The sequence below is a fragment of the Lepidochelys olivacea genome (assembly GCF_965140295.1).
Source record: "Lepidochelys olivacea isolate rLepOli2 genome assembly, chromosome: 5".
In the NCBI taxonomy this organism is placed as follows: Eukaryota; Metazoa; Chordata; order Testudines; family Cheloniidae; genus Lepidochelys; species Lepidochelys olivacea.
The window spans coordinates 84,437,769-84,460,416 of NC_140415.1; the positions used below are offsets into that span (position 1 = coordinate 84,437,769).

General features: G+C 44.7%; 1 protein-coding gene across 4 annotated transcripts in view; it reads left to right on the top strand.

The window, feature by feature from the left end:
• The window catches only part of ROR2 (receptor tyrosine kinase like orphan receptor 2), a 238,973-nt gene that overhangs the window by 159,968 nt on the left and 56,357 nt on the right, over positions 1-22,648 (top strand). For all 4 annotated transcript variants that reach the window (XM_084629275.1, XM_084629276.1, XM_084629277.1 and 1 more), the window contains exon 2: positions 16,696-16,773. In XM_084629275.1, coding sequence (XP_084485401.1) covers positions 16,696-16,773 — 78 coding nt within the window. The remainder of the gene's footprint in view (positions 1-16,695; positions 16,774-22,648) is intronic.

Here is a 22,648-nt window from a genome sequence, read left to right on the forward strand (position 1 = left end):
TTATTTGGCCCTGGCCATCTCTTTATTAATATTCACAAAGCCTGTTTTCCTTGCCCCTTTTTATTATGAGTACATAGACAATATAGTTTCTCCATTTAGTATAGAAAAATATGGCCTCTATTAGTAGATAAAGTTTATGGACTCTTGATGGGGTCCCCTGCTGTCCTATGCTCTAACAAGTGTGTTTTCACCTTCATTCACGTCCTTCTCTTTGCTTTTATAGCTTCATTGTTTCTAAACCAAACTCCTTTAAATGTTTCATTGAGGAGTTTCAGAGTAGCAGCCGTGTTAGTATATATTCGCAAAAAGAAAAGGAGTACTTGTGGCACCTTAAGGACTAACAAATTTATTTGAGCATGAGCTTTCATGAGCTACAGCTCACTTCAATGCATCCGATGAAGTGAGCTGTAGCTCACAAAAGCTTATGCTCAAATAAATTTGTTAGTCCCTAAGGTGCCACAAGTACTCCTTTTCATTGAGGAGTAAGTCCCTGGCAAATCAGGACTTGTTTTACAGTTAGAACTCTGAAAATTATGTTAACTGCTGAACCCTCCCCTATTTTCATGCCTAGATCTTTCTAGCTGTCTTGTCTTAGGTGCTTATATGTCCCCTCCCCCCTATCATATCTGAGCACCTCACAATCTGTATCATATTGTATTATATGTAGCCTCACAATTCCCTATGAGGAAAGGAAATACTACTATTTCTATTTTACAGATGGGGAACAAAGAGGTTAAGGGACAGATTTTGAAGTCAGTGGGAGTTAGGTACCTACACACTTTTGAAAATCCCACAAGGTGCCTATCTGCATCTCTAGGTGCTTAAATACCTGTGAAAATCTGGTAATTTGATCAGGGCCAGTCAGGAAATCTGTGGCAAAGCAGAGAATTGAACTCAGGTCTTCTATTACCTTCTACTTCTCTCTCTCAATCTAACAAAACCAGATAAATTGGATTATACCCTATCCTTTTTTAAAGATCTTTTTGACTGACAATTTTTATACCATAGTTCAGCTTTTTCAGAAATAATTTGTATTTGAAAATGGGGACTTAAATATGAAACCATAACTAGTTGCTAGCACAGTGTTGTTGTTGTTGTTTCTCAATGAGGTTTTTATTCTGAAGGAGATCGGAATAAATATTTATTCCATGTGTGTCTCTAAGGTTTATATAGCATTTGACCTTTCACTTTTAAGATGCAACTATGATATGCAGAGGGAAGAATTTTAAGTCATTTTAACAGCTTAACTCACAAAATGTGAGCTGTGTAAATGGAAGGCAAAAAATTGATAGGGAGTTGGAAATGCTGTGTGGTATAGAATATGCATAAATGAGATGAGGAGTCTGAATGAATCAGATGATTCGCTGAACTCTGTGTATGAATCTCTGGTATTGTTATTTTAGATGGCTGGACTGGTTCTGCATTTAACATTGACCTGATGCTACATGTAGGGGCACCTGGAGAATGAGTAAAAAGTAGATATACTACAAATCTTCATTGTAAGGTTTTTCTTTTTGGAAGTGGGGGTAAGGTTTCCTGTGGAGATCAAGATCATTCCAGCTTTATGTAGATTCCGCTTTTTTTTTTAATGCTACACTGAATAAGGTGTTTTATCTCTTTTTGGGGACATGCATTTGATATTGGAGGATCAATTTTCAAACATAGGCAAATTAATATATCGTAATAAGCATATGAGCACAAACATTCAGATTAGTACATGTATGCAAATTCCGTTTTTGAGTGCCTAAGTGCCAACTGAGTCTCTGATTATGCGATTTTGAAGTCCTATTAAAATGCAATCATTTGAAGATTGGGCACCCTCTATACAAAAGTCCATCCTGGAAATCTTGTTTGTAGATAATACAGGAGAGGGTTGTATGAAGGTGATATAGCATGCATTGCTTAAAAACTTATTTTAATTTTATGCAAAAATTTCTGACCAAAAAGTGAATGCATTAGCCACTGTCAAGGTTGATTGGCCCCAAATGTGAGCTAGCCCTCTAGTTCATATATATTTTGTTTCAATGTATTTTTTTCTTATTTTTCTAAAAATGAACGATTTCAGTCTAGCAGTCATGAAAAACAGAACAAATTTATGTTAAGGAAACAAGTTTCATGATTCCAAGAGAGATGCTTATAAATAATGAGAACAACTTATATATATCTCTCTGACCCCTAGTAAAATGGCTTCTTATTTAGATGTGTGTTGTGCCGACTTGAGTTTTAGTTACTTGTAAGGTTGGCATTTCTCTTAGGTTCAACATTCTTGTATCATGTGAATTTGCTGGTTAGCTCTTGTTGAAGTAAGAGCAGATGTAGAAAGGCTGACTCAAATTCTAACATTTTAACAGTGAAAGCTCCTATTGCTGTCAGTTTAGCTTGAGATCATGTTAAAGGATACTTTCCCTGAGGAATCAAAAAAATCAACTTTTACACTGAAATAATTGTTTAGATAACTTCACAGTGTGTTGTGTATGTTCTAAGAACTGTATGTAATGCCTCTGGCACCAAACAACTGAATCAAAAAGTCTAGACATTTTCCCTCTTTTGTATTTTTATGTGAAATGACAACTGTCACAGAAAAAGTAGAACTCCTAAATCTTCTGTAACTATAAAAGCAGTGTACTGATCATGTAGTACTAACTGCATCTTTTGTGGACTGTTCACCGCCCTTTACAGGTTTGCCAAGCTCACTTTGCAATTGGTTGCCAGGGCTGAAGATGTTGGAAAAGGAATTTCAATTAAAGGCCCTGATTCAGCAACCTAAATAGCCTGCTTCCCAAATCCAAAGTAATCAGATTGGCAGCTGAATCAAAGCCGACAGTGGGCCCTTTGTTTGGGGAGTTCTAGAGGTTAGTAATTGATAGAAGGTCAACAAAGTTTTATGAAGAAAAGAACAGAATATTAGGGGGTATTAAACTGAAGTTTTTTTTTCTTTTGGGAGTTTTATATTATTGAAATAAAGTTAGAACCTAAGTCAAAGGTTGACATAGTGAGTGGTAAAGGGGGTGTGTTACTATTTTAATTCTAGAAAATTAATTCAGCTCCTGGATTAATATATATTGATAAGTGAAAGGATTGGACAGAACTAAGACCTAAGGTTTGCTCCTCAGCTATAATTTACAAATAATTCTTTTAAAATATAAAAATGATTAGTGTTTAAGCAGTGGGAGCTTACATGTAATCTGTTTTGGGGTTTTTTTTTTGTATGGCTGATAAACATGTAAATAGTTAAATTCTGAAATGAGTATTTAACTATTATTTTACCAGTTGTGTATGCCCTGTGATTAGACTTTTTGTTCAACTGAGAAATCACGAATTCTGTGTTGGTACATGTGCTAGGACAATCTTGCCTCTGCCTTACAGGATGTTTACTTCTATGCCAGTTCATGAGAAGGAGTCCCAAGAATTTTTATAAAAGGTGGCCTAAACTGTCTACCTCCCAAATCCCTATCAAGTTGACCACTTTTCCTCATGTTCTATCACAAAAGAGTACATTCTGAAAGGGATGGAATTGACAGAGGAAGGGATAATACCGTGCTTAGTGTAGAGGGTTGGTTTTTAAATCCAAATTGGGCAAGGACCTTGATTTTTACACTACTGTTTTTCTTTCTGAAATTTGCAAGCATGGCTGCATCCTTGCAAAGTATGTGCAAAAACACAGGCTGTTCTCTTATGTTTTCTTTTATTGAATAATGAATAGACTTTTTAAAAAATAAAATCTTCATAACTAGCTTATGGCATACAAGCTCTTATGAACTAAGAGATTTCTTATCTATGCAAACAACAAATATAGCACACACAATGAACTAACAAAACCGCTAGAACCTAGTGATGAGACTTACTGCTCTTTCAGATTTTATCAGTATACTTTAATTGCTTAGTACCAAAAGGTTAGGAGTTCAGTTCACAGACCTGTCTCTGTAGTCTTACTCTTTATGACCAATGTATAATTCAACCAATCCAAAGAAAGAGCAGTACTATCCGATGCTGCTGTCTTTCAGATAAAGCATTAAAGATGAAATTACGTCAATCTCTTTCTTCTATTTATGGTTTCTTAAGGATCTGTTCTGTTGGCCTGAGCGATTAATAGCTCCTTTTTCTGTCGGTCAGTATTTTCAAAGGGGACTATTGACACTCTCGTTACTGAGTGCTCCACAGTAGCCATGGTGGTTTGTCTGACTTCAGTTAACTACATATTTACATACCAGCATGCTACTCAGCTAACATTTTAGCAATGTGAGTTGATACTATCGCAGCTAGGCTTCAGATCATGCGCATTTCTCTCCAAGTCAGTTATTTAATAATAGCTGTTTGCATACAGTTAATGTGATGGCAGTTCATCCTCCACCTATTCTTTCATACCTGTAATCCTGGTTGCTCACTTGCGTATCCATCCTTTGCTAGTTGACGTACTTAAGTTTTGATGTGGACTCAGCGGCAAAATGACGACAGTCACATTCATGGAATAAACAGCAGGTCACAACTTTTAATACATTTTAACACATTAGAGGAGAACTACCTGTCCATCACCCATACTGTTTTATACCAAGTATTTAATAGGTTACAGTGAGGGGGTTACGTGCTCCTTACAATATAACCCGTAATTCAGGATTGGCTCTCCTCAGCCTACCTACCAGGATTCAACTCGCTCTGAGTTCTGCCATCCTCCTTCCTGCGAGGGGGACAGAGAGTGCAGGAGGTGCTGGCGGGGGACCATGGCCCATAAGGGCCACAAGGTCTTACTTTATCCTATGAGCCCCAGGCCCAGCATCTGTCAGGTCCACTCCTAGGTCAGTATGGGTAGAGCAGGGCTGCTGGAATGGAGCTGAAAGAGGCTCCACATGGTCCCTGTACTAGGTTAAATCCTGGGAGCTGGGGCATGCTGGCCAATCAGCATCCTTCTCCCCCCAGTTGGCCAGTGGGAGATCAAGACTCCCGTAGGGGAGGGGAGAGCTATCTGGTATCCCACAGTGAGTATCTTCCTTCCTCGCTGGACGGGACTTTTCCCTCTTCAGTGCCAGCCCTGTCAAGTGCTCCACCCATTGAAGTGAATGGGTGGCATTTTTTGGTAAGGTTGAACAGCACTGCTGGAACTGTATGCTACATGAAGTCTGGTGTTCTTGTCACATCTGAAATTAACGTAATAATATGCAATTAGGTCTTATCTACCAAAAGTTATCTACTTGTAAAGACACTGTAGCACAAACATAAAAGTCATGCATCTGAAAAGATCCAGTAGGTCTGCTCCTCTATCGCTACCAATTAAAGTATTGGGTAACATGGCAGCTAACCAGTTCTCCCCCCAGTTGTAATAGCAGGAATATCTAAACCATGGCCTTAAATGCATAATATTTTAAATTCTGTATACAATATGAGGAACAGCTTGAGCCTTTAAGTTTTAAAACCTTTTATTCTCCAGACTCCCAACCAAATTAATGTTTAGGAACACAGATATGATATACCATTATTACTGTTACTTTTATTTTTATTTGTAATTATTATTCATATGCTTAGTAATAAATATACTGTTCACTCTGCAAGAAATCAGTGAAGACCGTAGCCGCCTCAAGGAATTTACAGTCTAGAATGGTCAAACAGGATGCCCTGGAAGGAAATAAACTGGAGGTTTTTTGTTCAGTCCATGTGTGCATGATGGTGTGAAAAATGCATGGGAAGAAAGGAAAAAATGGGAGAGTAGCCACCAGGAAGGGGCAAATTGGGAAATCAGATTTGGGATCTTGACACAGCGGAGTGGAGAAGAGATGCAATGACAGACAAGGTCTCAGATGTAGGCTGGAGAAGAGATGTGTGAGGTCTCAAAGGACTAGCAGCAGTGTAGACTTCATGCAGAGATCACAAGGAACGTGGCTCCCTCTGCCATAGCAATCCAGGGAGTGAATGGGTGGGGGATACATCAAGGATTATTTTCTGTTTTAGCTCAGCACTGTGGATCCAGTTCTAGCAGAGGAGAATGTATTAAGACGTCAGGAATGTAAAATTATGAAAAATTGAGAGAAGCAGTCAACAGGAATGGAGAAGTGGGTGCATGAACCCTTCCTCTGAGCGGCTCTTGGCACTTTTGAATCTGTGGTTCTCTCATATTGTTTAATTTAAAGGGAAAAAGCTTTCCATGTGCAAAATGACTCATTGGCAGGTCTGATTCAGAGGTATGTACAATGTAAAATCTTTGGAATATTTCATGTTGAATACAGCTCTGTGTTGCTTTAACTGTTAGTTCAGAAATGTCAGGGTTAGAATTAGGGCGGTCAATTAACACATTCTTAATAGTAAAATACCAATTTAAATTTATTATAAATATTTTGGGATGTTTTTCTACATTTTCAAATATATTGATTTCAATTACAACAGAATACAAAGTGTACTGTGCTCACTTTGTTATTTTTATTACAAATATTTGCACTGTAAGAAACAAAAGAATATTTTTCATCTCACCTCATGTGAGTACTGTAGTGAAATCTCTTTATCGTGAAAGAGCAACTTTAAAAATGTAGAATTATTTTTTTACATAACTGCACTCAACAAAACAATGTAAAACTTTAGCGCCTACAAGTCCACTCAGTCCTCCTTGTTCAGCCAGTAGCTAAGGGTATGTCTATACTACCCACCGGATCAGCGGGCAGCGATTGATCCAACGGGGGTCAATTTATCGTGTCTAGTGTAGACTCGATAAATCGACCGCCAAGTGCTCTCCCGTCGACTCCTGTACTCTACCTTAGCGAGAGGCACAGGTGGAGTTGACGGGGGAGCGTCAGCAGTCGACTCAATGCAGTGAAGACACCGCAGTGAGTAGAATTAAGTATGTCAACTTCATGTAGCTGAAGTTGCGCATCTTAGATCGATTTCTGCCCCTCCCACCCCCAGTGTAGACCAGGCCTAAGACAAACAAGTTTGTTTACATTTACAAGAGATAATGCTGCCCATTTCTTATTTACGTCACCTGAAAGTGAGAACAGGCGTTTGCAGGAACTGTTAAAGCTGGCCTTGCAAGGTATTTACATACCAGATATGTTAAACATTCATATGCCTCTTCGTGCTTTGACTTCTAGGCTCTAAAGTTTTATATTGTTTTGTCTTTTGCGTGCAGTTGTGTTAAAAATAATTCTACATTTGTAAGTTGCACTTTCATGATAGACATTGCACTGCAGTGCTTGTATGAAGTGAACTGAAAAATACTATTTATTTTGTTCTTGACAGTGTAAATATTTGTAATAAAGAATAATAATTTCTCCCTCTCGTCCTTTACCCTGTCCTCCCTTCCTCTGTGAGGCACTGTACACTTCGTATTCTCTAAAAGAAAAGGAGTACTTGTGGCACCTTAGAGACTAAGGATATATCTACAGGACAAAATTATTTAGAAATTATTCTATTCGAATTTTTCGGAAGCTATTTGATACATTCGGTCTTCTGTGTCTCCACTAAAGCGCGTGAATTCAGCAGATCGCATCCGCAGTACCAAGGCTAGCATCGAATGTCGGAGTGGTGCACTGTGGGTAGCTATCCGACAATTCCCGCCGCCCATTGGAATTCTGGGTTAAGCTCCCAGTGCATGATGGGGCAAAAACATTCTCGCAGGTGTTTCTGGGTGTGTGTTGTCAGAAAGCTACAGCAGACAATCGTTTTGCACCTTTTTGGCATGCAAACGCCATACTGCTTTCAGCAGACAGTGCACCGCTGCTCTCCTGCTACTATGAATCCACCTCTCCAACTCAACTCTGCTCAGCCATCGTGAACCAAGCAGCACAGCTTCCGCCGCCAACTCTGCTCTCCTGCTACTGCCATGCTTCCGAGCTTCTCCATGTTGTCTGTCCTGGGCTCCCATCTCCGTGAAAGCCACAGAACACAATCATTTTCAGCCTTTGTTCAGCTACCATGAACCAAACAGCACAGCTTCCGCTGCCACTCTGCTCTCCTACATTTCGCGCCCTTTTCCCAGGATTACCCATGCAGGCACCATAGCCATGAAGCCCGATCAGATCTCTGCTGCAGTTTTGACCATTGTAAATACCTCGCGCATTATCCAGCAGTATGTGCAGTACCTGCAAAACCGAGCGAGGAAGCGACGACAGTGCAATTACTATAGTGATGAGGACATGGACACAGATGGCACGGCATGTGGTGATTGGGAGATCATGGTACTGTTGGGCCAGGTTCATGCTGTGGAACGCCAATTCTGGGCCCGGGAAACAAGCACAGACTGGTGGGACCGCATACTGTTGCAGGTATGGGATGATTCCCAGTGGCTGAGAAAATTTCGTATGCGTAGGGCCACTTTCATGGAACTTTGTGACTTGCTGTCCCCTGCCCTGAAGCGCAAAGACACCAAAATGAGAGCAGCCCTCACAGTTGAGAAGTGAGTGGCCATAGCCCTGTGGAAGCTTGCAACGCCCAACAGCTACCGGTCAGTCGGGAATCAATTTGGAGTGGGGAAATCTACTGTGGGGGCTGCTGTGCTGCAAGTAGCCAATGCAATCATTGACCAGCTGCTATCAAGGGTAGTGAGTTTGGGGAATGTGCAGACCATTGTGGATGGCTTTAATGGGCTGGGGTTCCCTAACTGCAGCGGGGCGATAGACGGAACACGTATCCCTATCTTGGCCCCGGAACACCGGGGTGGCCAGTACATAAACCGCAAGGGGTACTTTTCCATGGTGCTGCAAGCACTGGTGGATCACAAGGGACGTTTCACTGGCATCAACATGGGATGGCCAGGAAAGGTGCATGACACTCGCATCTTCAGGAACTCTGGTCTGTTTGAACAGCTGCAGGAAGGAACTTAGTTCCCAGACCAGAAAATTACTGCTGGGGATGTTGAAATGCCTATAGTTACCCTCTGGGACCCAGCGTACCCCTTAATGCCATGGCTCATGAAGCTGTACAGAGGCACCCTGGACAGTAGTAAGGAGCAGTTCAACTATAGGCTGGGCAAGTGCTGAATGGTGGTGAGAATGTGCGTTTGGATGTTTGAAAGCGCACTAGTGCAGTTTACTGACTTGGTTAGATCTCAGCACAACCAATATTCCAATTGTAATTGCTGCTTGTTGTGTGCTCCACAATATCTTTGAGAGTAAGGGGGAGACATTTATGGCGGGGTGGGAGGTTGAGGCAAATCGCCTGGTGGCCAGTTTTGCACAGCCAGACAACAGGGCAATTAGAAGAGTGCAGCAAGGCGCGCTGCACATCAGAGAAGCTTCTCTGATGACGCACATCAGAGAAGCTTCCATCCTCCCCGTGGCAGGAAAAGGCCTGGGTAGAGACCATCGAATCGTGGAAGTCAACGAATGGCTATGCAGGTGCTGTCGGAGAGAAGGCTTTGGATTCTTTGCCCGTGGGATGGTGTTCCAAGAAGGAGGAGTGCTAGGCAGAGACAGGCTCCACCTTACGAAGAGAGGGAAGAGCATCTTTGCAAGCAGGCTGGCTAACCTAGTGAAGAGGGCTTTAAACTAGGTTAATCGGGGGAAGGAGAAGAAAGTCCTGAGGTAAGTGGGGAAGTGGGATACAGGGAGGAAGCACGAGCAGGAGCGCGCGAGAGAGGAGAGGGCTCCTGCCTCATACTGAGAAAGTGGGATGATCAGCGAGTTATCTCAAGTGCTTATTAACAAATGCAAGAAGCCTGGGAAACAAGCAGGGAGAACTGGAAGTCCTAGTACAGTCAAGGAATTATGATGTGATTGGAATAACAGAGACTTGGTGGGATAACTCACATGACTGGAGTACTATCATGGATGGATATAAACTGTTCAGGAAGGACAGGCAGGGCAGCAAAGGTTGGGGAGTTGCATAGTATGTAAGGGAGCAGTATGACTGCTCAGAGCTCAAGTATGAAACTTCAGGAAAAACCTGAGAATCTCTGGATTAAGTTCAGAAGCATGAGCAACAAGGGTGATGTCGTGGTGGGAGTCTGCTATAGACCACCGGACCAGGGGGGTGAGGTGGATGAGGCTTTCTTCTGGCAACTCATGGAAGTTACTAGATTGCAGGCCCTGGTTCTCATGGGAGACTTCAATCACCCTGATATCTGCTGGGAGAGCAATACAGCAGTGCACAGACAATCCAGGAAGTTTTTGGAAAGTGTAGGGGACAATTTCCTGGTGCAAGTGCTGGAGGAACCAACTAGGGGCAGAGCTCTTCTTGACCTGCTGCTCACAAACCGGGAAGAATTAGTAGGGGAAGCAAAAGTGCGTGGGAACCTGGGAGGCAGTGACCATGAGATGGTCGAGTTCAGGATCCTGACACAGGGAAGAAAGGAGAGCAGCAGAATACGGACCCTGGACTTCAGAAAAGCTTACTTTGACTCCCTCAGGGAACTGATGGGCAGGATCCCCTGGGAGAATAACATGAGGGGGAAAAGAGTCCAGGAGAGCTGGCTGTATCTTAAAGAATCCTTATTGAGGTTACAGGGACAAACCATCCCGATGTGTGGAAAGAATGGTAAATGTGGCAGGCGACCAGCGTGGCTTAACAGTGAAATCATTGCTGATCTGAAAGACAAGGCATGCAGGAGTGAAATCAGGAAGGCCAAATCACACCTGGAGTTACAGCTAGCAAGAGATATTAAGAGTAACAAGAAGGGTTTCTTCAGGTATGTTAGCAACAAGAAGAAAGTCAAGGAAAGTGTGGTCCCCTTACTGAATGAGGGAGACAACCTAGTGACAGAGGATGTAGAAAAAGCTAATGTACTCAATGTTTTTTTTGCCTCTGTCTTCACGAACGAGGTCAGCTCCCAGACTCCTGGAAGCAGGCACTGGGTGGCACAGCATAGGGAGGAGGTAACCAGCCCTCTGTGGAGAAAGAAGTGGTTCGGGACTATTTAGAAAAGCTGGACGAGCACAAGTCCATGGGGCTGGATGTGCTGCATCTGAGAGTGCTAAAGGAGTTGGCGGATGTGATTGCAGAGCCATTGGCCATTATCTTTGAAAACTCATGGCGATCGGGGGAAGTCCCGGACGACTGGAAAAAGGCTAATGTAGTGCCTATCTTTAAAAAAGGGAAGAAGGAGGATCCTGGGAACTGCAGGCCAGTCAGCCTCACTTCAGTCCCTGGAAAAATCATGGAACAGGTCCTCAGGGAATCAATTCTGAAGCACTTAGAGGAGAGGAAAGTGATCAGGAACAGTCAGCATGGATTCACCAAGGGCAAGTCATGCCTGACTAATCTAATTGCCTTCTATGACGAGATAACTGGCTCTGTGGATTAGGGGAAAGCAGTGGACATGTTGTTCCTTGACTTTAGCAAAGCTTTTGACACGGTCTCCCACAGTATTCTTGCCAGCAAGTTAAAGTAGTATGGGCTGGATGAATGGCCTGTAAGGTGGATAGAAAGTTGGCGAGATTGTCGGGTTCAATGGGTAGTGATCAATGGCTCCATGTCTAGTTGGCAGCTGGTATCAAGTGGACTGCCCCAAGGGTCGGTCCTGGGGCCGGTTTTGTTTAATATCTTCATAAATGATCTGGAGGATGGTGTGGATTGCACCCTCAGCAAGTTTGCAGATGACACTAAACTGGGAGGAGAGGTAGATATGCTGGAGGGTAGGGATAGGACACAGAGGGCCCTAGACAAATTAGAGGATTGGGCCAAAAGAAATCTGATGAGGTTCAACAAGGACAAGTGCAGAGTCCTGCACTTAGGACGGAAGAATCCAATGCACTGCTACAGACTAGGGACCGAATGGGTAGGCAGAAGTTCTGCAGAAAAGGACCTAGGGGTTACAGTGGACAAGAAGCTGGATATGAGTCAACAGTTGTTGCCAAGAAGGCCAATGGCATTTTGGGCTGTATAAGTAGGGGCATTGCCAGCAGATCGAGGGACGTGATTGTTCCCCTCTGTTCAGCATTGGTGAGGCCTCATCTGGAGTACTGTGTCCAGTTATGGGCCCCATTCTACAAGAAGGATGTGAAAAAAATTGGAAAACGTCCAGTGGGGGGCAACAAAAATGATTAGGGGACTGGAACACATGACTTATGAGGCGAGGCTGAAGGAACTGGGATTGTTTAGTCTGCGGAAGAGAAGAATGAGGGGGGATTTGATAGATGCTTTCAACTACCTGAGAGGTGGTTCCAGAGAGGATGGTTCTAGACTATTCTCAGTGGTAGAAGAGGACAGGACAAGGAGTAATGGTCTCAAGTTGAAGTGGGGGAGGTTTAGGTTGGATATTAGGAAAAACTTTTTCACTAGGAAGGTGGTGAAACACTGGAATGCGTTACCTAGGGAGGTGGTGGAATCTCCTTCCTTAGAAGTTTTTAAGGTCAGACTTTTAAGGTCTGGGTGAGGAGGCTATGGAACTTGGGGAGGAGGGAGGGCAGTTATTCAGGGGCTGCAGCAGCAGTCTGTGGTCTTGCTGCCTTTCCTGCATTAGATCCACCATACAGCGGAACATGTCAGTTTGCTCCCCCATGAGCTTGACCATAGCATCCTGCCTGATCTCACTGCGCATATCCCTCCTCTCTTCGTATTCATGTAACGCTTTACGCTACTCCACAATTGTTTGCCTCCATGCATTCAACTGGGCCCTATCAGTGCAGGAGAACTGCATGAGCTTGGCAAACATGTCGTCCCGAGTTCTTTTTTTCTGCTTTCTAATCTGGACCAGCCTCTGGGATGGAGTAGATAGGGGCCACATTGAAACATTTGGACCTGCTGCAGGAGGAGAAAAAGGGAGGGTAGTATTTTAAAAGATACATTTTAGAGAACAAAGGGGACACTGTTTCTCGGTGAAACAGGCAATTCATAGTACACAGCACATGTTCTTTCTGTACAAGGTCTCATTTTGCCTCTTATACTGAAGTGCCTGCCACTTTGGTGTGAGTAAGCCATCACATGCGGCCAGGCAACAGAATTCAGCTTGCAGGCAGCGGCCAGGCAACGGAATTCAGCTTGCAGGCAGCCTGTGAGCTCTCTGGGATGATTGCTTCACACAACATCCTCCCCCCTATTCCCCCCCCTCCCACACCCCGCAGGGCTCTGATGAGGCTCTGAGCAGGGATGAGCCCTTTAAACTAAATGCGAACAGCCCAGCGCGACTAGGTTTCCCGCCATCCCCTGCGTGGCTCCGATCAAGCTCTCACTCGCCAGAAGTGCCTTCTCCAGGGTCATGGTCTGGGAGCATGCTTTGGGAGTAGGGGGAGGCTATTGGCTCCAGCGTTAAGAATAGTTCCTGGCTAGGGGGGAAAACAGATTCCCCGCTTGCCGCCTGTGCACTGTCCTCCTCCTCCTCTTTGTCCTCCAAAAACTCATCCTCCTCGCTCTGTGCTACTCCCCCCTTGCAGGTGTCCATGGACAGTGGTGGGGTAGTGGTGTCATCACCCCCCATAATTTGCATGCAGCTCACGGTAGAAGCAGCATGTTTGGGGCTGTGACCCAGAGCGCTCGTTTGCCTCCCTGGCTTTTTGGTACGCTTGCCTGAGCTCCTTGATTTATGTACGACACAGCTTTGTGTCCCTGGAGTAGCCTCTTTCCGGCATGGTCCTGGAGACTTTAGCATACGTATTTGCGTTCCTTTTTTTGGAACATAGTTCTTCCATAACAGATTCGTCTCCCCAACATGCAATGAGATCCAGTACCTCCCGTTCGGACCATGCTGGAGCTCGTCTGCGAATCCGGGACTGCGTGATTGCCTGTGATGGTGGACTCTGCATGGTCACCTGTGATGGTGTACTGTGCTGATAGTCACTTGTGCTGATGGTGACCAAACAGGAAATTCAAAAGTTCCTGGGGCTTTTACTGCCTACCTGGCTAGTGCATCAGAGTTCAGTGTGTTGTCCAGAGCAATCACAAGAGAGCATTCTGGGATAGCTCCCAGAGGCCAATATCGTCGAATTGCGTCCACAGTACCTGTAATCCGGAACTGCGATCTCGATTTTAGTGCTACTCCACTTGCCGAGGTGGAGTACAGATATCGGAGTAAAGAGCCCTTTAAATCGAAAAAAACTGGTTTGGTCATGTGGACGGAACCAGTTTTATTTTGAGGTAACTCGGATAATTCCGAAATAACCGCATACTGTAGACCAGGCCTAACAAATTTATTTGAGCATAAGCTTTCGTGTGCTCAAATAAATTTGTGAGTCTCTAAGGTGCCACAAGTACTCCTTTTCTTTTTGCGGATACAGACTAACATGGCTGCTACTCTGAAACCTTTGTATTCTCTGTTGTAATTGAAATCAATATATTTGAAAATGTAGAAAAACATTCAAAAATATTTATAATAAATTTAAATTGGCATTCTGTTGTTAGCACTGTGATTAAAACCATGATTAATTGCTACTATTTTTATCTTGTCATTAATTGTGATTATTTTTAATCGCTTGACAGCCCTAATTAAAATTAAGAGTTCATAATAAATATGGTTTAAAAAAGAAAACTTTCAGATTAGAATATTTAAAAGATAAAATGTTTCTTTCATTATAGTGACAGTTGAAAATGGCAGATCTGTTTCGGATTTATAATTTACAGCCCACACAGAGCATTTTTCAATTTAACATTGCTTAGTCATGGAGACTTTGCTGGTGTATACTGTCTGTGGTTTGCAGTTATTTTCTGATAAGGCACATCTGGAGACAAATGTTTTTGCCAGACGTAAACATACCAAGCACAAGGAGGAATTACATAAAACTATTATTAAAGCATTTTAAAATCAGCAGATGCTTTTGTCTCATTCCATTCTAATGTGAGAGTTAAAAAACACCAACTAGGGATGTGGGTGTGGGAAGAGAGAGACCGCTCTGTATAGGCTTCTCATGTTTGTCCCTTTTGAGAATCCCACTTAACTGATAAAGGAATGCAGAAAACACAGGAAATGAAGTTGAGCATAGATCAATAACATAAAAAAAATAGTCAAGGAACTTAAATCATTGCATGGGCATTGAACATTCCATAGAGGAGTGTGAGTGTAGGTCATCATGTATCATAACAGCGCCTGTCCAAAATTTTATTTGTAAAACTGTCCTGTTCTTTTGTAATTCCCAGTGTACTCCGATCACTTGAAGTCATCAGTTGAGAGCATAACATTGAGAACAGGCTGGGTTTATGCACATGTGACTCAAAGAGCGCCTCTCCAGGATTGTGACACTCTGCGTTCCCCTCCAACTCTTGGTATGAGGCTTTGGCTTCACTGCCAAAAAAAAAAAAAAAAGTGTTTTTACAGCAGAATAATTAACACGCATTAGCTGTCCCACTGTAACAATCCTAGTGGAGACAAGGCAGTGTAATTTTACCAAAGTAGCTAGGTGAAGTGAACCACAGGAAAGAGTATAGGATTATGAAGTACTTTTGCCTGGATCCACAAAGGGACTTGGGCACATTGAAAGACACTGGAATCCTTAAAGCTTGTGTTAGGTGCTCCCGATACAATGTGTGGGGAGAGAGAGGTGCTTGAGAATGGGAGCCATAACAGCCAGCACACTAGCCAATGGGAGATGTCAGTGAGGGGTGTTCCCAAGCCCCACCTCCTCACAGAGTTCAGTGCCCAACATCTGAGCTGCAGGGAGGCACCTATCTCTGCTTGAGCTGGGAACCCCTCTGGTGGAGTTAGTGGCTGAGCTGTTTCTTGCGAGAAGTAGGTTTAGTGAAAGCAGCTCTATAACTGTATGTCTTATAAATCTACCCACTCCCTGTTGCTGAAAGAATGTTTTAAAACAAAAAAAGTCAAAACCCTGCAACAGTAGTCATAATTTTCCCCAAAACCATAAAAATAAAAAACCCTCTGTATGCTGTCCCTACTGCTCTTCAGGAGCAGCCAACTAACAGTTTCCAGTGCTGTGCTGTGATATTGTATACTGGTGCGTAAACAAAAAGTTGAACAAAAAGATATTAATTTCAACACCATTTGGAATATTGGGGTGGGGAGGAAGAGAGTTCAGTGTGCTGGTTTGACCTAGAGTAAATGGTGGATTCTCTGTAAATCTTTAAATCAAGATTTGAGGACTTCAGTAACTAAGCCAGAGGTTATGGGTTTATTTCAGAAGTGGGCAGGTTTGTGGCCTGCAATGTGCGGGAGGTCAGACTAGATGATCATGATGGTCCCTTCTGGCCTTAGTCTGAGTGTGCGCTAATGGTAAAATGATAGAACTGGCTGGGGAAAATACCAGATTTTCAAGCCCCCAGTTCTAAGAGACTTTTACAAATAGCAAATAATGTGTAGTTATAAAACACTCTGATTTGAATTCTTTTGCTGTCTTTCAATGCCTTGGTGGGTGGTTAGATCATCATTCAAAAGGTGGTGTTGGGGCTGGGAAGCACAAGGCATCAGAGATGGGTCTAACCTGTGAAAATAGAATTTAAATGAATGTAATATATTCTCAAAAGTAAATCTTATGCCATGTTTTGCTCAAGAATGTCAACAGAGTTTCACTACTGAGTAATCTGATATGACAAAGGCGGTTTGCAGAAAGTATTTGAATTTTATTTTTTATGTGTGGATAGAACTGTAACACACTTTTTAATGCTGTCACTATGTCAAGCACAATACCTTCAATTTGTTGTGCTGAATAGATCTTATAGTCAATAAGGGCTAATTCCTGATCCCCTTGAAGTCAATGGGAATTTTGCCACAGGCTTCAGTGGGGCCAAGTTTTGGCCCCAAGTGAGTTTAAATACCCAATATTTTTATTCTGTTCAAGAAGAGAAAGATCAACTCAATCTCAACTGGTTTAAAATTTCAATGGTTTATTTTTCACTTAGGTGAAATGGAGATACCAGATTCCAATGATCCTGTGAGTCAAATGGATGGACATGACAGGCAAATTCCAACACCTAAAGGTAAAAATAAGAATGATTTCAATTCTTTTCTTCTTTTGAGTAAAAGTGTACTTTAAAATGTACTAATGTACTAAATGTACTGCAAAGGAGTCATTTTTGTTATGTACTTCCTTTGTTTACCCAGGCATCAATATGTTGTGAGAAAGATAGGGCATGTCTACACAAACACTTACTGCTTGACAAGCCAGGGTTTAAATCTACAGTACTCCAGCATTCTGCACGCTAACTGTCCATGTGGACCCTACTGATGTGCACTAAAAGTTCCATAGTGTGTATTGACATACTGCTGTACCACAGGGCTTGCCCCTGTTGTGTCCCAAATGTGACTTAATATTGGTATGGAAAATACTCACCCTCATCAGTGGTCTCATCTACATTCCAGGAGTCTCAGGATTAATTTTTGTTTAAACTTTCCTTCAGAAATGTGTTGGGTAATTTGATGACTGAACCACAAAAAAACAAAAAATAGTAGTTTCTGTTACATACTCAATAAAACCATATCATTCTGTTACTCCATAGGGAGCATTAAAAGTGACATACCTATGAGATGCTACATTCCAGTTTGGATACAATCTCAGGAAATGCATGTTTGCATTACTTATCTGTATTTTGACATGACTGTTTTTGGTAATGTCTTTCTGCCAGCTCGCTTACCACACACAATACTAAAGCAAGGTCACAGTGGGGAAAGGAAAACAGTGACAAAGCCCCAGAACTGCCATTATATAAAGGATGCTATAAACAAGCAAAATACTATTAATTGACGAGAATAATGGTCATGGTATAGTATCATTAAACATCGTACTGCTGATAATATTACAGAGCAGATATTTGAGGAGGAGATGGGAACAGAATCATATGGCCCTTTATAAATTATTGCATCCTGGGGAGTAACAAGCATATTTTTCAGCAAAGCTGCTATTTATCTTTTCTTTTTTCTCTTGTTGGTGGAGAGTCTTATTTCATATTTAGTGTTGAGTTTATGTATCTTCATTGGTTTAACAGTTTTCTTTGTGTGCAATAACTCCATCTCTCTCTCCTTCTTGCTGTGGCAAGGTTTTCTTTCCCAATGGCTGGATTTTCTTGGTCATAGTTAATGTACATAGCTCTTAGTTAGAGTTAGTGTATATAGTAGTTGTCCCTGTCATCAAGGGACTGTTTGCTCCAAGGGCTGGACATGCCCTGTTCCCCAGGCTTCAAGCCATGTGCCTCTTGCTGCAAGCCGATGCCGTACACTAGCTGTCTAAAGTGGCTGGGGAGTCTCATGTTAGAGAGAAGGGCCAGATCTACAGGGACTTCAAACCCCATACCAGAAAGGACAGGGAAATTCAAATGAAAGCCGTTCTTATGGAGATGGCCCTCAGACCAGCCTCAGAACTAAGCCTCTCCGAATCAGCACCGAGCACTCCTCCAGTACAATGTTCTTCCCAGCACCATTCTCCATTCCCTGTGCTGAATAGAGGCAAGCAGGAAGGAGCTGGCATAGTGAGACCTGCATCGGTCCACTTGTCCTCCCCCGAGCCACTGATGGCTCCACAGACTCCGCCTAGAGTACCTTCCACAGAATCCCATGAGCAGCCATGTAGCCAGATGGTTCCTGGCCCTCTTGACACCGGAGGCTTTTCAGGTTGCGAAGGATCTGCTGTCCCTTCTGGTCCCGCTGACTCCTAAGGACCCCTGCCGGTGAGGGCAACCAGGGTCAGAAGGGAAGAAGTCCATCAAGCTCTGTCCCAGTATGAGGCACCGTCCTGAGGCAAGCCCTCCATGGTATCAATGCATGGTCACTGTCTTGACACTGGTCCCCAGTCTCTCAGCACTGCCCAATGGTGGAAGCGAGTACTGCATCACCATGGTCTCCAAGGAAAGAATCCTCTTAGGAGTTGGAAGGAGTGAAGGATTCCCCTTCAAAGACCTGTCGATACCCAGCCTCCAGATTTCGGTACCGGCCCTCCCGCCGGCAGCTAGCCACCAGGCCACTGGCCAATGTACTGGAACCTCTGGGGGTTTCCACAGATACCAGGATCCCCTTCCCACCACTCGACTTGATGGTGTCAGAAAGGTGGGCCACTACCTCATCCACCCGGCACCGGATTCCAGCATCGATCCCAGTGCCGATGTTCAGCAGGTGGTTGCAATGGATGTATTCAAAGCAGAGGAAGAGGAGGGAGCCCCTCCTCCAGCACAGGCCGCCTCCTCCTCCTCCCCGGATGAGGCAGTTGCAGGCCCTAGTACCCTACTCCCTCAAGACGACTTCAGGGCCCACCAGGACCTCCTGAAAACGTTCATGGCGAACTTGGGTCTGGAGGTGGAAGAGCTTAAGGAGTTGGTGTACAGCCTGATGGACAATCTGGCTGCCGCTCCTCCCTCCAGCATGGCCTTACCCATAAATGAGGTAGTGTTGGGGCCTGTTAAGACACTGTGGCAGACCCCTTCTTCTCTGTCCCCCACCTCAAAGAAGGCAGAAAACAAATACTATGTCCCAGCAAGCGGGTTTGACGTCCTTTATTCGCACTTTCCCCTGGGATCCCTGGTAGTGTCGGTGGTGAATGAGCAGGAAAGACGGGGCAGTTGAGTGCTACCCCCAAAAATAAAGAAGCTAAGAGACTGGACTTCTTTGGACAGAAGGTTTATTCAATGGGCAGTTTCCAATGTAGTGGAAAATTAACCACTCGTCATTTTAGGAGTCAGAATCGCCTGAGGCTTTTTATTTTATGCAAGCATATATGCAAGGAGAGTCAGCATAGCCCCACGCAGGGTGGCAAGCTGCTCTATTTTCCATACACTTCAACAGACTTATATAGGGTTTTCAGTAGCATTCTCGAACAATACGCTTCTGCATGGATACTTTTCCACAGACCCTTCCAATAATGCCTTATAAGGACAAGATCATACATATTGCAGCAATAAGCAACTTTTCCAGTTTAAGCAAGCTTTGAGGGTAAATCATAGGCCAAGTGCAGTTAACAGTAGGCCATAACAATATTGCGGTTAGGGGAATTTTAAGCGGAACTGGCTGGATAGTCGGGCTTTCAGAAATTCTTTTGCTGTCATATTTTCTCTTGGCCACCCACTAAGATGACCTTTACTCATCTTTCCTTAGCACATACTATTATCCTGCAATAGGGAGTTCTTAAAAAAATTGGAAAGGTCTTATTAGATTATTTTTCTTCCACACCAACTATGTATCTCCAACCAGTAGGCTCTACTGGGGAGGTACAGTTTTAATCTGTGGGACTCGCTGTCCAAATGTAAAGACTCCCTCCCACAGGAATCAAGGCAGGAATTTATGGCCATCTTGGAGGAGGACAAGACTGTGGCCAGAACTTCCCTTTAGGCAGTTCTGTGTGTGGCCAACTCAGCAGACAGGACTATGGCTTCAGCTGTCACCATGAGGCACTGTTCGTGGCTTCAATTGTCTGGCCTTCCTCATGGGGTTTAGAAGACTGTCCAAGACCTCCCCTTTGAAGGCTCCTCCCTGTTTTCTGAGCAGACAGACTTGAAGCTCCACAACTTCAAGGACTCAAGAATTACACTTTGTTAATTAGGCTTTTATATGCCACCAGCCTCCAGGAAGCTCTTTAGGCACCAGCAACCTTCCAGGTTCACGCACCTTCCAAGCAGGAGCCCTACAGAAGTAAGGAGAAGGATTATAAACGACAACAACCCCTCCCTTCTACCTCTGCCTCCCAGTCAGGCTCTCACACATACTTTGGTGGGGCCAGCAGGCCTTTTGAAGGTATGCCCAAGGGCATTATACCAGTCTCAGCTCCAGATGCACCTCCTCTTTTGTTTTTGAACACCTGTCACCCTTCAGCCCAGCATGGTCCTATATAACATCAGACAGTTGGATATTGAGTACAGTAACAGCTGGTTATATCCTTCAGTTTTCATCCACCCCTCACAAGCAGCTTCTCATCTAGGAGGTGCAAGCCCTCCAGTGCATGGAGCTGGTGGAGGAGGTTCCTCGAGCCCTGATCCCAAAGACCATGGGGGGACTACTGCCTATCCTGGACCTGCATGGCCTCAACAAATATCTCGAGAAACTGAGGTTCTCCATGGACTCTCTGGCCTCCATCATTGCCTCCCTGGATCCAGGAGACTGATACTCCACCCTTGACTTAAAGGATGCCTATTTCCACATCTCTCTATTCTGCAGCCACAGAAGATTCTTCAGGTTCATGGTGGGGTAACACCACTACCAATACACTACTCTTCCCTTCTGTCTGTCAGCAGCCCCATGGGTTTTGACTAAGTGTATGGTGGTGATGGCAGCCTTCCTCAGGCTTCGAAGCATGCAAGTCTATCCATACCTTGATGACAGGTTGATCATAGGTCGGTCATTGGCTCAGCTGCGGCACAGTATCAGCACAGTACAGGTCACCTTCCAGGCACTGGGTCTATTGATAAACGAGCAGAAGTCAACCCTGGTCCCGGTTCAGAGAATAGAGTTCATCGAGGCATTGCTCGATTCAGCCCAGGTCATGGCCTCCCTACCGGCTGCCCGTTTCCAAGTTATGTTGGACCAGATTTCCAAAGTCATGATCCACCCACTAACGACAGCTGGGGTCTGCCTCAGGCTGTTGGGTGACATGGCGGGTGACATGGCATGCACCTACATGGTGTAGCACACAAGGCTGTACCTCAGACACCTTTGGATATGGCTGGTGTCGGTCTACTCTCCTAGCAGACACCTTCTGGACTCGATATTCATGACTTCACCTCTGGTCCTTGCTTCACTGACCTGGTGGAGAGACCCAGGATCTGTAATGAAAGGGTGCATTTGGCTGCCCCTCATCCATCAGTAACCTTGGTCTCAGATGTGTCAGATCTGGGGTGTCAGACCTTGGCAGTGTCAGGAACCAGGGCTTCTAGTCCCAGGAAGAACTCTCCCTGCATCTAAATGTCTACGGTACGCTTGGCTTGCCAGGTGCTCCTTCCCCAGATCTCAGGCAAAGTGGTGCAGGTCTTAACAGACAACACGGCATCAATGTTTTACACATCAGTGGTCACCAACCTGTAGATTGCGATAGGTTGGTCGATCCTGGAGCCTCTGCCAGTTGATGGCAATCTCTGGCTGCTAAAGGTCCGGTGGTGCAATGGGGCTGCTGCTCAGGCAGGCTCCCTGCCTGCCCTGGCCTCAGGCCTCTCCTGGAAGCGGCCAGCATGCCTCAGCGGCCCTGGGGTGGGCGTGGGGGGCAGTGGTCTCCGCATACTGCTCCTGCCTGCAAGCACCACTGCTGCATCTCCCATTGCCTGGGAATGGGGAACTGCAGCCAATGGGAGCTGCAGGGGCTGTGCTTGCAGAGAGAGAAAATGCACAGAGCCATGTGCCTGCCCCTGGGGCCATAGGAGCACGTTGGCCCCTTCCAGGAGCAGTGTATGGGGCTGGGGCAGGCAGGGAACCTCCTGGGAGCCACCTGAGGTAAGTGCCGCCCGGTGGGAGCCCAGTCCTAAGCCCCCTCCCAGAGCCAGCACCCCATACCCCTCCTGCACCTCAGCACTCTGCCCCAATCTGGAGCCCCCTCCTGCACCCAAACTCCATCTCAGAGCTTGCTCCCTTCATCCCCTCCTGAATCCCAACTCCTTGCCCCAGGATCAGTCCAGATGCGCCTCCCACACTCTGAACCCCTCGGTCCCAGCCCAGAGCCCACACCTCCAGCCCCAACCCGGTGAAAGTGGGGAGGGGGGGCTTCGGGGAAGTGGCGGGGACTCAGGGAAGGGGCAGGGTAGATCCTGGGTTGCACTTAAATTCAAAAAGTGATCTTGTGTGTAAAAAGGTTGGAGACCACTGTTTTACATCAACAAGCAGGGAGGGACTCAATCTTCAGCCCTGTGCCAAGAGGTCCACAGGCTGTGGGACTTCGGGCGTGAAATA